The 16,074-nt window shown below is 40.3% G+C and overlaps 1 protein-coding gene across 1 annotated transcript in view; it reads left to right on the top strand.

Moving 5' to 3' along the window:
* The first annotated feature begins 8 nt into the window (after positions 1 to 8).
* The window catches only part of acsf2 (acyl-CoA synthetase family member 2), a 32,731-nt gene continuing 16,665 nt past the window's right edge, over positions 9 to 16,074 (top strand). The window contains exons 1-8 of the mRNA XM_012877019.3: positions 9 to 309; positions 4,149 to 4,344; positions 6,120 to 6,248; positions 7,181 to 7,234; positions 7,337 to 7,455; positions 12,230 to 12,392; positions 12,839 to 12,934; positions 14,503 to 14,654. Coding sequence (XP_012732473.2) covers positions 191 to 309; positions 4,149 to 4,344; positions 6,120 to 6,248; positions 7,181 to 7,234; positions 7,337 to 7,455; positions 12,230 to 12,392; positions 12,839 to 12,934; positions 14,503 to 14,654 — 1,028 coding nt within the window. The 5' untranslated portion in view covers positions 9 to 190. The remainder of the gene's footprint in view (positions 310 to 4,148; positions 4,345 to 6,119; positions 6,249 to 7,180; positions 7,235 to 7,336; positions 7,456 to 12,229; positions 12,393 to 12,838; positions 12,935 to 14,502; positions 14,655 to 16,074) is intronic.

Raw genomic sequence — 16,074 nt, 5'->3', positions numbered from 1 at the left:
AGGCGTATTAAATGAAAAATCAATTGAGGCGTGTAGGCAGGCCAACCCTTGGGATCAAGGTTTGAGTGTCTGGCAACAGTTTGCAGCCTGGGAAGCAGGGAAAGTTTGCTGAGCTCCCCTCCCCTGGGCCCTAAGCTCTCTCGGTGCGCTGCGTCCTGACGCGGTGAGCTCTCTGCAGCTGCTCCCCACCATGATCCCCGCCGCTGGGCTTTGTTCCCCGGTCCTTCGGAGAAGCACGGCGCTCTCCGCAGCTCTGAGGGTTTTCCGGACACCATGGACCCGTCAGCCCGGATTTCCCGCTGCCTCTCGGTAAGGAGAACCAGAACCAGAACCATGTGTTTCACCTGCAACAAAAGATCAGAACCCGTGTGCGGAAAGTGGAAGGCTCCGTTAATTAGTTTGGATTTTACTTTCTCTTTCTGTAAATAAGCAACACACCCTGAGTGTTTTTGCTGCTGCAGAAGTAGCGCTGCGCGTTGGCATTGGACAGCCATCCTACATGTTGTCCAACTTTTTCTCTGCATTTAAATAAAATCTGCTGCAAACAACAGAAAGAACAGGGCGGGGACACGACGGCCCAGAAATATAGGGACAGACTGCAAAGGGACTGAGAAAAACAAACCCCGTTTCTGTAATAGGCTGCGTCTCGGGTTCAGATTTGACTAAACTGGGTCTTCATGTTTACAGTGGCGGTTCTGGTAAGAAGAGGCGCCGCGGGCGAGTTCCTCCCCACCCTGATCAGCTAAATATTGTCAATATTTATGATGTGACTTATCAGAAACACGAGTAAATAAAAGTAATCATGACTTTACATTGATGTTGTGTAAAAAAAAAATTTAATAGATGCAAAACAAGCCAATTCTAACATTCCCCCAGATGCAGGAGGAAAGAAAAGCTCCCCCTGCATCACTTCATCATCTATTTGACCCAGGTGTTGCCCCTGTTGGCTTAGGAAGTGTGTTCAAAGTTTAAAAAGTAACTGACTGCACCCGCAAGGTGTAATGGTGTCCGGCTAGCGAGCTATTTTTAGAACGTGACGTCATATCACGTGGTACGCGGTAGGACAAACTTGCGTTGTCCTTCGCTCTTTAAAAGAGCTGTACGTTACCCTTGGTTTTACTCGGTAAAACTACCGCTTTTTCCAAGTCTAAGACGTCTCCTAACCGTGGTTTTTAAACATTGTTGTTATTGAACGTGCAACAGCGACTCGAGGTACGCTGATAGGCCGCATATGAAGGATGTTTTCTTCATTAATGTCCCGAAATTCAAGACTGCCAAGGAGAAATGTGTGCGCTGGGTACACTTGTGCGGTCGGCCAACAGTTCAACCCGAAAAAACATCCTGACCCGCGGGGCCCGGACGTCGGCTCGCGGAGGGGTTGGGGAGGGCGAGCGTTCCAGTCCGCGTGATGCGCTGGCCGTCCGTTTCTGTACGCCTCCGCTCGTGGGTGGATGCGGGCCGGGACGGTGATTACAAAGAGAAAAAAAACAGCCGATGACGCCATGAACGCCGAGCAGGAAAAAAACATCGACTTACCGCTCTATCAACTCGGCCCGTTTTCTATTCTTTCTAAGCCCTCAACACTCAAACCATCGTTTGAGCTGAACGTTGGTATGTTGTTCCACAGTTCTACCAGTAAAATGGGCGCCTGGACATCCTCTTGAGATAGTTTAACAGCTGAAAAGTCGGTCATATCGTTGTATCTGCTGCATGTGCAATGGCTGGTTGCTACGTGCGTTCTCACGCCGTTTGTACTACCTTAGCGCGCAAGGGGCGTTGCTCATGAGATGGTGACGTCACGTGCGCGGTACGCTATTGGTAAGGACTCTTTAGCCAGAGTGGAAGTGCGTCAGCGTTCGGCATGAGTGATGTCCGAATAGTGCAGTTGGTAAGGAAGGAGGTAGAAAAGGAGGCTTTATCCTTACTAACATAGCTCCTTTAGCATGGACAGCTTACAATGTCCCTTTATGGCGATAAGGCGCTGTATCACACAACCCTTTGCGTGACATGACGTATAAGCACAGCTCACATCACGGAAATTAACCAAAAAGTCCGAAAAGATGAGAGCGCACAGTTTTTAGTTCATTTTCGGAAGGCTGTAAACCCAGATTTGCCTTGCATCATCCAGGAGAGTTTCCGTCACGTAAAGCCGTCGGTGTTAAAAAGTGTCCGAAATAGGCCCATCAGTCTGAAGCTCCTTTCCTCCCAATGATGGAGTTCTTCCTGTTGACCCCATGAAAGGTCATGGAACAGGAGCTAGGAGCTATAGTTAGAACGTTTCAGATGCAGCCACATTATTAACATGCCGAGTTCCTCTTTCCCTTGAATGAAATCCTCCATTTTAGCTCCTGCCTCTTTAAGACACGCCCCCTAAACGGATTAGGCTCTATGATTGGTTAACAACTACACTAATGGCTCCTTTTTAGCGTAGCGGTTTTAGCTGGTTCACTAAATTTACAGTTTTCCTTATCTATAAACCACAATAATCAAAACTACAAGTAACTACAAAACTACAGAGTTAAACTGTGTAACTCTGTGTAATAAATCTATATAATATCTGACTTTCACTTTCTGAAAAGAGTGATAACAAATATGCAAGTTCTGCAAATATTCTAATTTCTTCACATTCAAATGAATGAAATAGACCAGCACCTAAAACTTGCAAATACTTTCAGTGATTCAGCAGCAGCTGTGTCTTTATACCCGAGAGAATAACTATTTTCCTGCTGTTAACCTGGCAAGTTGTCAAAGTGCACAGATACTGACTGAAGATGAAACGGTGACAAAATTCAGTTTGTTTCCTTTTAAGCGTCATTATTTTGTAATCTTAGTTGGATTGTTGTAGAACATTAATTATTTTCTGTCTGTTTATCTTATCCTCTCCCAATTAAGCCGTCTTATCTAACCTAGAATCAGGTCCAACTGTACTTTGACTCAGACCTTTCACCTCATTTTTTTTTTTTACCAGGATTTTACTAAAGTGGAAAGTCATTGTCTCTGTTTTACGTCAGTCTGCTGAATCAAACACTGGAAGCACTGTTGATATCTGTGCAATTGGCAGTTAGAAATAGGCTGAAACTTGTAGAGACCGCAGGAATGTCTCGTTCTCCTTCGCTGCCTGGATGATGTGGGGCCTCCTAGATCTTATATTACATCCCAGCATAAGTGAACCAGATGGTTTGCAGAGACTTGCAGAAAAATGCTTCATCCAGCTGTGTGCTTTTATATTTTCCATTGCTGGAGCTCTAATGAGGCTTAAATCCTCAAAAAAAAAATGCTTTAAATTAAATAAATCCTCTTAATCCTGTCAGTCGAGTTAGCAGCACTCCCTGTCATTGACTGTAGCGCTTGCTTTCAGTTTAATTTAACTCAGTAAAATTTAACTTGTCCCTTAGGGGTAATTGAGAGGCACAGAGAAGCCATGCAAACAGTAACCTTCAACACAATAATTGACACGCAGCGACAAAAACATTTTAAAAACAGAAACAATGATGACCAACAGGGGATGATACAGTAATCAATGAAAAGTGGATTTTTAAATGAGCTGTACATGTATCTCATCCGTATATCAGGATAGAAACAAAGATATATAACAATCGATACAATACCTCACAGTAAGGTGCAGAAAAGTTCTTAAAATAAAAAACGGAGGTTGGCGTTCATGGGGTGGATGGAGGGGTATGAATGAGTTTAGTGGTCAGGCTGCAGATTGTCATATACATGTTTCTTTAACAAAAAAAAAAAGATACATTTATTTGAAATTAGGCTTTATTCTTGGTCATCGTCTAGTGCATTTCTTACATGTTTATTGCGTTTTTATTTTTACACAATTTTGTATGTGCCATACTTTTTCACCCAATGGATTTAACTGAAAACTGGCCCAGAGCTCTTCTGTTTAGCTGCATTTCTCTCCTAGACGACAGCGACGCTGCTCTTGCCATCATGTTTTTCCTTTTCTCCCACATAGAAAGTACTCCTGGATCTGTGCTCTTCTTTAAGTTAAACATGAGAACACCAGGAGTGTGGCAGGTGTTTTCAGTAAATAAAAGCGAAGTGCGCTGATGTTCCTTTCAAACGGTAGACAGAGTCAGGATTTCCTGAAGAGCTTTCAAAACGTCCTCATCCTCTGTCTCTCGCCTCCTGCTCAGGGGCATCCACGTGGATTCTCCGCCCGTCGTCCCCACTCTGACCACCAGCTACGTCCACGGCACGTCCTCCACGTCGCTGCTCCACGACACGGTCGCAGAGGCCCTGCAGAGGACGGTGGAGCGCTGGCCCGACAGGGAGGCCGTGGCCTTTCTGGAAGACGGAGTCCGCAAAACCTTTGCAGAGTTTCAACAAGACGTGAGTCCCTTTCACAGATGTCCTCGTATCCAGAGGTCCAAGTCATCGCGCATCCAGAGATGTGAAACGTGCAGTTAGAAGGCAGCGTGTTTCTTTGACTCCACGGATCTGGCAGTGATCAGGAAAGTGGACTCGGTTAACCAAAATAAGTGTCAATAATCAGAGCTAATGACTATGGCTATTACTCTCTCACATCAGCCAAGGTTGGTCTACATTTGTTTTTTTAAATATAAATGAAATCATCATTTGACATGTTTTTTTTGCTTTTTTTTTGCTTTTACTCAGATTATCTTATTCTAATATTTGTTTGACGATCCGAAACATTTAAGTGTGACAGAAAGGCGAAAACAGAAGAAATCTCAGAAGGAGGGAACGCCTTTTGTTAGGACTGCGGTCACAGATCCAGATTTCACAAAGATCTTCATGCTGAGCCAAGATTTCTTGACCCTTTTGAAGTCTTGTTGGCTCCTTTTGGACTTTGTCCAGTGTGTGGTTATAGTTCATATGAAACATTGTGTAACACTCAAAGGTTTTAACCTTTTAAAATCTTTAACCTTGTTGTCTATTATTGTGAGGAAAAGTGGGTCAGGCCAGTTTGCTGTCCAATTAAGCAAAGTTAGACCATGGTCAATAAAGCATCTATTGCTGGCCTTGGCAGTGTGGATAAGGGTCTAATGGTAAAAGACTTGAGAAGCAAGTCTACCCTGGTGGATGCTGACTTTGGACTTGATAAAGCCTTGTGTACTTTTTTCCTTTATCCTCCCACTAAACCTTTCTATAAATATGTGCGTATTCAGCACTTTTAATGGGATTTTTCCAGGGACCCAGCTGGATTTTTTTTCAAACCTACTTAGGAGGTAGTTCTATAGCTATAGCTCACTCTTACATGAGCAGACTGCTCGTCAGTGATTGGCCGCAGGCGTGGCCAGCCAGCCAGCTGACAGTGGAGCGAGGGCGGAAATCTACCCTGATTTGCTGACTCAGAACTATGGAGAGTGGAAACACTGGAGTCAAACACACATGTCAGAGCCTGATCTATGGTCAGATATTTATCCAGTGGATTATTTTAGCCTTTAAAAAAACATCAAGACATTCTTGCATTTGCATTATTCATTTTTTTTGCTTTGTTTTTATTTATAATGATTTCTATAGTTTTATTCTACTGTCTCTCACATATTTCTTCAGAGTTAATGCCACACTGCTTAACAATTTTAGGTTTTAATTTGCTATCAGCCACAATTATCTAACAAAGAAACAACTGAAATTGATGAGATAATATAAGATGCTTTTATTTGTCATTATACATGCAAGGTACATACAACAAATATATCACTCTGTATGTGACGAATCTGGATAATAGGGTGATTTTCACTTTTTTCAATTAAAGTACTGAATTAACATTTTAGTGACATTCCAATGTTTTGAAATACACTTGTATGCACCCTAATGTAGGCTAGGATTCAAAGAAAGCCTGTAAGTGAAAATCTCGCCTTAGTTTTTGTGCTTGAAGAGTTGCTGCCTCCTGAAGAACCTCTGCTGCATAAAGTGTAAATGTAACAGTAATCTGCAAGGATCATGGAAAGAAAAATACTGCTTTTAGTGAAACGATCTCCTCCAATATTGATGGGGCTACATTTTAGAATCAAAACAAATGACAATATCATTAACAGCTATATAATAGGTGAGAGAAAAGGTATAATTTTGTTCCCTCAGCAGACAACGCTGCAATGCGAGCCCTTAGAATTGGGGTCGAGCTCATTCTTCTATCTCTGCAGGTGGACCAGGCTGCTGCAGGACTTCTGGCTCTTGGGCTCAGGAAAGGAGACCGGCTCGGGATGTGGGGGCCGAACACTTATGAATGGGTCGTGTTTCAGTTTGCAACAGCCAAAGCTGGGATCATACAGGTAAATCAAGTTTGCAGAGGGCGCCTAAACAAGGACGAGCTGAAAAAAACGATCTAACCGCTGGAATGTCATTTTTCACAACAATGAAGTGGGATGTTTGGTTATTATCATTTATTGTTATTAGATATTATTATTCATTATCATTTAATAGGAATGTTGCAGGATGTGAATATTTTGAAGATATGAGGCCTGTCTGCTGGGTTCCCTGGTTTTCCTGATGCTGTTTGTTCACTAATGTTTTCTAACAAACCTTCACAGAACATCTGGATTTACAGATTAAAGTACACTATCTGATTCAAATGGACTGAAATTCTGTGCACAAAACACTTTTCTTCCCCTCGAACAGTACGATGACGTTCTACATCGTGATATGAACTCCCAATCCTTTTGTTGCGTGTTACTTAGACAGAATACCTCCTAAATTTCTCTTGGTTCTGCTATTTCTTTTGTGCATTTAATCGGGCAAGTCTGCAAATAAGCTACATTTAAGGATTCTCTGGACTAAATTTCTTCAAAGAATCGATCATTTGTAGGTGATGTAGCTGAACGTGTCGCCTAAAAGTTTTAGATTACCATAGTTTGTCCTTGTTAGATCAGATCAAACACATTGCTGCTGTTTAAAGTTGACAGTAAATGCAATTATTGCACCGTATCGTGGTCACTTTTGTTAAAAACTAGAGAGTCTAGATGATTTACGAGGCTGTAAACGTTTTTTTTTTCCAGATGGAAACAAAGATTTGCATAAGGTTTTAATTTTGAATGATTTAGCAAAAGCTTTAAAATTATTTGTTTAATATGTTTACAGCATGAAAAAATTACATTCCTTAGCTTTTATTTAAAAAAATAGAGAGGGATATTACTTGCTGGAAAAAAAAATCACATCATTAGCTTCAGTTTTTGTTGAACTGCTGAATTATTTTTCTTCTCTCCAGGTTTCTGTAAACCCTGCATACCAACAGAAGGAGGTGGAGTTGGCCTTAAGGAAGGTGAGGGTTTTGATTTTATTTTAATACGGATTCATGAGTCTACGTTGGACCAACAGAAATAGGATCCTTTTCAGATGGATACTCTTTTTGTCTCTTCGCCAGGTTGGCTGTAAAGCTGTTGTTTGCCCTACAGAGTTTAAGACTCAGAAGTACTGCGACATGTTGATGAAGATCTGTCCTGAAATCGGGTCGTCCACCCCGGGAGACATCAAGAGCGCCAGGTACGACACCTGGCATTCACACATTTGGTCTTCAATCCTCACATTTAAACAGTTTTGTTCTCTTTGTTACTTGAGAGAGACTTGTTTTTTTTTTTTGTTTTTTTTTTGTTTTATCTTACATTAATTCAGAAACCAGTTTTGCAAAGTTTGTTCTCTGTACTCTGATAAAAGCTGCCAGTGTAATAACTCCAGGCTTATATCTGAACTATTTCACAGGGATTTCATTTTCAAACATAAGAGATAATGTACAGTTGAGTTGATTTATTTACTTACCAGAATCTCATTCAGACTTACAATCACTTTAACAATGGCTTCCTGGATAAGACTGAAATAAAAAGGTGTGCATGGTGATAAATGAAAATCAGTGTGGTTAAAAATAAATCATATCTGATCAGCCATATGCCAGTAACCTAAACACTTCCACCCCAGAGTCTGTGCATCGATTCCCTTTAAAATGCCTCAACATGCATTTAGTAAGACCAGCTTCTTTAATTGAAGATCGGTTTGCGGTAGACTCCCGAATGACGGAGCAGCAAATCTAAAAGATTTCCGACTCTGTCTGGACTTTTGGTACCGTCAAATTCTTGTGGGAACTTGACAAGCAAAGGTGGACAAAAAGGGAGGGATCGTGCCCAAAATGGCCTTATCTGCTAGAAAATACCAGTGATTAAACCAAATGGGGGATGAGGAGGACAGTGAGGATGGCTGCACAAATGAAACATCAACGTGATCTGGAACTGACAAATGTTGCTTTTCTGCTTCAAAAGTGAGGCATTTGATTCTTCTGTGAGTGGCTTGAGAAATGGTGAAAGGTCACATGTCACCTCTTGGTTTCAGAACATCCTAGGCTTGGGTTATTCTGCATCTAGAGCTCATTTTAAGCTTTTTCAACTGGCTCTGAGTATTAACGCTGATAGCAGGAGGCTCAGTGTGCTGCTTGTTCTAGTGGCAGCATAAAAAATAACCGCAACATCTGTATAAAACTGAATCATTGTATGAAGCAAATTGAAATGTTAATGCAAATAATGAAAAGTAAGAGCCCCAGTACTGAGCCCTGAGGTACAACCTTAGTTACATCAAAAGAGGTGGAGGTTTTGCCTTCAGCAGGAACACGGGGAAATCTGCTTGACGATTTTTTTGGAGACCATTGGTACTGGCCCCCCTGGTCAGAAAGACATCTATACACAATTTTTCTGAATATTAATTTAAATGAGAAGAAGATACCTTTTTTAATGAGTTTTACATTTATTGATTTTCACTTAAGTCGTTTGTTTTAACCTTTTGTTAGCGTTCCACTTTTGAATGCCCATCCTGGACCTCCACCTTCATGTGGACATGGCACATTAAAACTCATGAAATGGTTATTGGCCTTGGGGTACCATCTCTAGATCTGTGGGCCCCCTCTAGACCACTCTTTTTCAAAACTTTCTGAAGCTATCCTGAACAATGTGCAAATACGGTTGCAAATCATGAATGAGATAAGCGAACTCCATCCTGGGTCGCCGCCTTTAAGGTTTAAGAATTAACTAAATATTCACATTGACTCATCCTATGCTGTGTTGGATTTGATGATTCATATGGCTGAGAGCAAAAGGTAAGTTTTGTTTGGTATTGGGGAAATGAAGCTGATGCTCAGAGTCATTTAATCAAGTGGTCAGAATTCAAACTTTTTTTTACTCTCTAAATGTGCAAAGCTGGTAGAGGCATATACCAAAGGACTTTCAGCTGTAACTGCAGTAAAATATGGTTCTACAAGCTATTGACTCAGGTGGGCTGCAGGCCACACTTTCAGATTTACATTTTTTTTCTACCTTTGTGGCACTGCCTATATTTGAAAATAGGGAAATTAGGTTGAGAGATATGGGGGAAGATAGGCGGCACAGTTCGGCGGGCCGGGATTCGAACCCAGCAACGTTTCATTGATGGACTGAGGCCTCCTTACGTTCTACCCCTGCACCACCAAAGCACCCCAACATTTTTATTTATTAAAAAACGTAGAACCATGTCACATGTTCATTCTACTTGTTGCTCATGTATCTCACGTAGGGCTGGGCAAGTTAACGCGTTAATTTCGCGTTAATTCATTAGACTATTAACGGCGATATTTATTTTATCGCGCATTAACGCATGTTGCTCACATGCTTTCAGTCAGTGTCAGTCAGGCAGCACTCTCCCGCTCCCCCTCCCCTCTCGTACATGGCTCAGCGGCGCCAGCCAATCAGCACGCAGGCTCAGCCTGGCCCGCCCACTTAGCTCTCACACAAACTTAACAAACAAACAGCTGAGAGAGACCGCAGCAGCGAAAAAACATGAACGGGGAAGTAGCACCGTTCGGCTTTATTTTAATACCGTAAATGAAATCAAGCTGTATGTTTTGTAAAAAGCCGGTTCATTTCAGTGGAAACACAACAAATTTATCTAAGCACGTGAAAAAACATGAAAACGTCGAGCCCCAGAAACGGAGAGAGGAGACGAAACTTCTCTCACTGCCCCGACAGACCCACAGACGTCTCTGACTGAGGCGTTTCAGTCCTCCAGGGAACATCCAGGTAGATCAGTGGATGGATGGATGGATGGATGGATGTTACTGGAGCCCACACATAACATGTAATTAAGACCTTGAAAGAACCCAGTACATATATTAAAAAGTGTTATTTAAGATAAGATAACATTAGCTAATCCTTTTTTTTATCCCACGACGGGGAAATTTATAGGATTATTATTATTATTTAATTGTAATAATAAAATAAAAACCACAAAACCCAAAAGGTCAACAGTTTCATGATACATCAAGCTTAGGGACTGGCTAATATACAGCAGGTCAAAAAAGGCCATATTTTGGCTGCAGTGCTTGCTGTTCTCTTATGAAGAAAAGATCAACTAGTGCACTAAATTCAATAGATGGGTTGAAAATATCCAGTATAAAATAAGTGCTACAAATGTTACAACACATTTGTTCATATGGCAGCAGAACATTAAAATAAAAGTGCTCTTTACACTACTTTTGAATTCATTCTTGGAGTTTGTAAATACAATGCGATTAATCGCGATTAATCAGGGCGATTAATCGCGATTAAATATTTTAATCGTTGCCCAGCCCTAATCTCACGATGTCCTGATCAAACACACATGGATTTTTTTTTTTGGGGTGACAAAATGTGAAAAACTTCCAGAGGTTTCAATACTTTTTACAAAGCACAATTAGATCAATGCAGCGTGAAATACTAATTTATCTGTTTCTCTCAACAAAAACTGTTCACATCTGAAAGATGCTTCTGTAAAACTGATCATGAGTTTACTCACCCCCCCCCCTCCCTGCCCAGACTTTATGTAATTACTCATTTACAGCTGCTTTAGAGCTTTGCTCAACCTGTGCCTTATGCTTTAGGATCTTTGTTTATATTTACCCCGGTTATTCAGGTCATGGTGACCTGCAAACATTTTAAAGGTCTGGATGCTTGACTAGTCGTTTAAAACAGCAACCTTAAACAGTATGAATATGCTGTGTTTTGTCTGGAAAATCAACAAAGAATCTCTATGGTGGCTCAAAGGAAACGGGTCTGCTCTCGCAGTAGTCAAAGTTTTTTATGGTGTGATAAAAAGCTCAACATGTGCTCCGTATAGAGAATCCAGGAGAACGGAGAAACTCCTCCTTATATCACCGCCCTTTGACCCCTTACATAAGGCTTCAAATTGTTCACCACCCCCTCACAGCCACACACTCTCAGAAAGACGCATACCATGGGAGGATACTCCTAAACTATGCACAGCTGTGTTTTCATCCACTTTCTGAAGGAATAATGGGCTCAAAGGCCCGTTCTGCTGAACAGATGTTTCACATAATGCCTCTACATGGTGCCGAAAGTATAAATAAATGTAAGGGCTGATCTGTTTTTTTTTTTTTTAACTGCTTGCTTGCTCTTGCAGACCATTTGCGGCTCAGTGCGAGCTGTAATCTTTACTTATTTTCATCAGTCCATCTAAGGAAACAAAATATGTCCTGTCTGTTGTTTTTACTTTGTATTTGAAACTACCGTCCAGACACTAATGCAGCTTCCAGTCCAGACTAAGAAAACAGACTCTTCTGGGGGCGTAATTGTCCCAATTCCCTGAGATCTGATATAATCCTCGAAACATTACAGAAAATTGCTGAAATCCTTCCTTCACGGCCTCTTTTTGAGGTATAAACACGGTAATTCTGGCGGTAATTCTTTGCAGCCACAAGTTTCAGGAAGACGGGTGAGGTGAGAGGGTAGAATGTGACATTTTCTAAAAAAAAATGTGTGTTCTTAAAACATTAAGAATGTATAATTTAAAAAGAGCATAAAGAATTATAACGGTTCCAGACAGAAGTTTACACATTCTGGATTTCATGAATATTATTTTACTCTGGGGATTGTAACCTTCAGTTTGAAGCCTTTGTTTTTCAGATTGAACCGATTATATAAACTTTAATGAACTTTAAATAACAGGCTTACTAGGTTTGAATGTACTGCAGATTTTCTCTGATCCAAACAGGCAAACATATTGACTGTATATACAATCCAGATCATATTTAGTTAAAGGTACTTTGACCTTTTTGCTGCAGTAAACAAGCTTCTGGTGTAATTCAGCTCAAAACAACCTCAAAACTGTTAATTTTAGTTTGTTGGTTTCTTGCAATGACTGCAGATTTTAAACTTTTTTCTATACATTTTTCAAAAGTCTTAAAATCGGAACTTATTCTATAAGCTTAATGCCAGCAGTGATGTTTGTTTGGTTCCCCCCTCCTCAGACTCCCAGAGCTTCGCTCCGTGATCCTCCTGGACAGCCGGCAGCCAGGAATGTTTCACTTTGAGGACGTGATGCAGGCCGCGGGCAGCCAGCATGTGAAGGAGCTGCAGGATCTGCAGAAGAAACTCTCCTTTGATGACCCCATAAACATCCAGTTCACCTCGGTAATTCAATCAGATAAGTCCTGCTCATGGTTGGATGCTGGATTTATCCATTCAAACGGCAAGAAAACCTAAATCTTCCAAAGGAAAAAAAGCTAAAAGAAAGTTTTAAGGAGCACAACTGGTGAGGGGGAAGTCGTGAGCCTCGAAGCCTCGAGGAGAAAGAGGAACTTTCATTTTGGTCAACCATAGATTTTTAAAGCCAAAAAAATGCACCATTTGAACGGGAGAGTCGCAGTGAAATGTTTTTGCCATATTTGGAAGATTTTGAGGCTTTATATATATTTGCCCTTTCAACTCAAAATGTATATTTTAAGGGCTTCAAAGACATTTATGAGACAATTGATTTATGGTGCGATGCTTTAATGAACATTGAGGCTAATCAGAGGAACATTCGCGTACATTCTCATATAAATGTAATAATTTGCAAAGACAATTTCTGTTTTCAGGGTACAACTGGAGCACCTAAAGGTGCCACTCTTTCACATCACAACATAGTCAACAATGCCTACTTTGTTGGGAAAAGAGTCGGATACACCTGGAAGGTGAGTATAAGCTGCCCAGTATTTTAAAGACTATTTGATAACTGTGAGTAAATTTCAATCATTACTTTTTTAAGATTCAAGGTGGATGCCTAAATAAAGATAGCGTTGCATTAAAAAAATGAAAGTAGTCTTGGTCCATGATGGGAATGAGCTTTAAGGAAGATTACACTTCTAGAGTTTCATCCATCAGAAAATTATAAAGAAGTATCACCTTGTTACCGTTTCCTAAAATGATTTACATTTGATTTCAAGCTTACAAAAAACACCCCACGGATTCCAGCTGTGTATGAAAATCTAAGTCTACCATTGCTCCTATTGTGGGATTTAGAAGGTAAAGTAAAAGCCTGGTGTTATAAATCAAAAACACTTGATAAACAGATTATCTTGAGTGTGTTCACCTTTATAAGAGCAAGTGTTTACGTTTATAGAGGCGGAGACAGGTGCCCATCTACACAATGCATGGGTGGCAAACATCAGCACTGACATTAAAAAATCAACTGCACATAAACCTAAGGTAATTTCCGAATGATCTGAGCTCCATCATTAATCACAAGTTATAAGGATTTAAAAAGGCTGCCATTGTTCCCCTGGAGTTAAAGTCCCAGCTTATTCCCACCAAAGTCATACTGAGCAATTATCAGAGGAATGATAAGCCCAAGAGCACAATCTGTGCTCTTGGGCTTATCATCATGCTGCAGGGATCCTGATGAGAGTGCGAAAGTTCGACCATATCACACCCATTCTCCACTGACTTCCCGTTTCTGCTAGGATTAAATACAAGGTCTCCATTCTCACCCACCAACGCATCTATGGAAATGCGCCACCATTCCTAAAAGAACTTCTCACCTCTTTCACTACAACACTATCCCTCCGCTCAAAAAAATCAAATCGCCTCTCACTCCCCAGAACTAAGCTGAGCACCATGGGTGGTCGTGCTTTTCGGCCGCTTCCCGGACTTGGAATGCCCTCCGTGACCGTGTGAGAGAACCACAGACAATTTAGACCTGAAAAAGGACTAAAAACATCTCTTTGTAGTAGAACTTCTGTTTAATTAATATATATAGATATATATTGGTATATATATAAAAAAAATTACATTGTTTTAATCTGCTTGATAGTCCCACTTGTAGCACTTTGTTTCATTATTTACTGTAAAGTGCATTACTACTACTAATACTACTACTATTATTATTATTATTATTATTATTATTATTATTATTATCTCAGCCTCTACGGGCCTCATTTAGCATATGAAATGGTAAAATGGTCAACTTTTAAAAGGACTAAATGTCTTGCTTCTACAGATGTTGACCAATAGCAGAATCTTCTGGTATTGTCTGAGAGGATTTGGAAGATTTTTAATGGGTACAACCCACATCCTCAGTTCAGCAGCTCCACCCATAAATGCATTCCCTTACAAATGTGGCACCATTTAAAGAGAAATAACCAGGCTTTCCAACAGTATACGTTTAATTGCCAAGAAGCATTTTTAGAACAAAGATAGAATTTACCAAGTGCAAATTTCTTGGCTTTTTACGCTAAATGTATTTTGCATGTTTTGTCCGCAGCCCCACACTCGTGTCTGCGTGCCCGTGCCGCTGTACCACTGCTTCGGCTCTGTCGGTGGAGGGATTGCTATGGCGGTGCACGGCCTCACCCTGGTCTTCCCCTCTGCAGGGTACAACGGAAAGGCCAACCTCGAAGCAATGCAGAGTGAGAGGTAAACCACCAGAAACCACCAGCAGATATCAAACACAAAGCATCTGAGCCATGAATGGTAGCAGTGGGCCGCCTCAGATTTATTTACTTCTAACAAAGGAATAACCTCTACTTGAGGCGGGTCAGTGTTAAAGTTGGACAGACCAGAATTAAATCAAGCTTTTTTTTAGTTTGAATCCTTTTTTGAAAGGAAAACACGCTGGAGAAATTCACACCCTGGCATTTCACAGGTGGGCAAACCGGTTTTTGGATGTCTCATATTCACTCAACACAAAGGTTAAAATAATAATAATAATACTCTATTCACAAGCAATTAATGAGTTTAACCTTAATAAGATGTAGGCTTCCTAGGTGGTATGTTGCTTATTCTGCTTTGGCTTTCCTTTAACTTTAAGAATCATTCTCCTAGATAAATAAAATATTTTATGTACATTTCAGCACCAGAACGTGAAGATAAACTAAACTTCTCAAAAAAAAAAAAAAAAAAGCGCAAACAGCTAGCAGCACCTACTAGGAGAAGGATCTGGTTTTTCAGGTTGAGGAAATGTGATCAGTTTGATGTTGTAAGCACAAAATGAGGAAAACACACAACATAAGGTTCATTTCAGTATTCGTACTGACAAATACTTTTTACATATAAAATACTTTGACTTTTATGATTTGTCTGTTTTTTTCCTCTGTTTATTTTTAAAGCCCACAATGTTTCTTCCTTCAAATGAAGAAAATATACCATTTAAAGTTTCATGTATTAGAAAGCTTTGACCCGTTGTACTGCAATATGAGAAGATATAAAAGCAGAATTCAAACCTTTTAGCCTTCCTGCCACACATGGTTATTGATTAATTACAATGGGTCAATGGGTGTGAAAAGCTGTAGCTGTAAAATAAGATTTTACTATTTCAAAATCAAAGCTGAATGTCACAGAGAGAACATTTTAACTATATTTGGTATCTTTCATTGGTTATTTCAGCTGGGACAACACATAAAACAGTTTAAAACAACAATCTTTGTCCTCTACGCGGATGCTAATGCAGACCCTGGCTAGGCTTTTAGAAGGTAAACTTTATGATTAATACAAAAAAACATGCTTAAAACTAACAGTAAAATAAAATTTCATTACAATCAGGGACTTAACCCAAAACCACCGTTGCAAAGAAACTTTTTTAAAACTGTAAATTCATACTTTAATGAAGAAAGGAAACAGAACAATGCATCTAAGCTGCATCAGCAATATTTTATGCGCATAAATCATTTAACTGGATGGGAAAACTACTAAGATTGGCTTTTCCTGGGATCATAATGAATTCAGAATCAGTTTAATCACCAAGTTGCTTCACACAACGAGGCTGTCGTTGGTTCCACTTTACTCTCGGTGAACACATTTTAAGTACAAACAAAAATGTTTTCATGTGAATATCAAA

The sequence above is a fragment of the Fundulus heteroclitus genome, chromosome 10 (genome assembly GCF_011125445.2).
Source record: "Fundulus heteroclitus isolate FHET01 chromosome 10, MU-UCD_Fhet_4.1, whole genome shotgun sequence".
NCBI classification, from domain to species: domain Eukaryota; kingdom Metazoa; phylum Chordata; class Actinopteri; order Cyprinodontiformes; family Fundulidae; genus Fundulus; species Fundulus heteroclitus.
The sequence above is the reverse complement of the archived record's forward strand: the minus strand, read 5'-3'. Positions and strand labels throughout refer to the sequence as shown.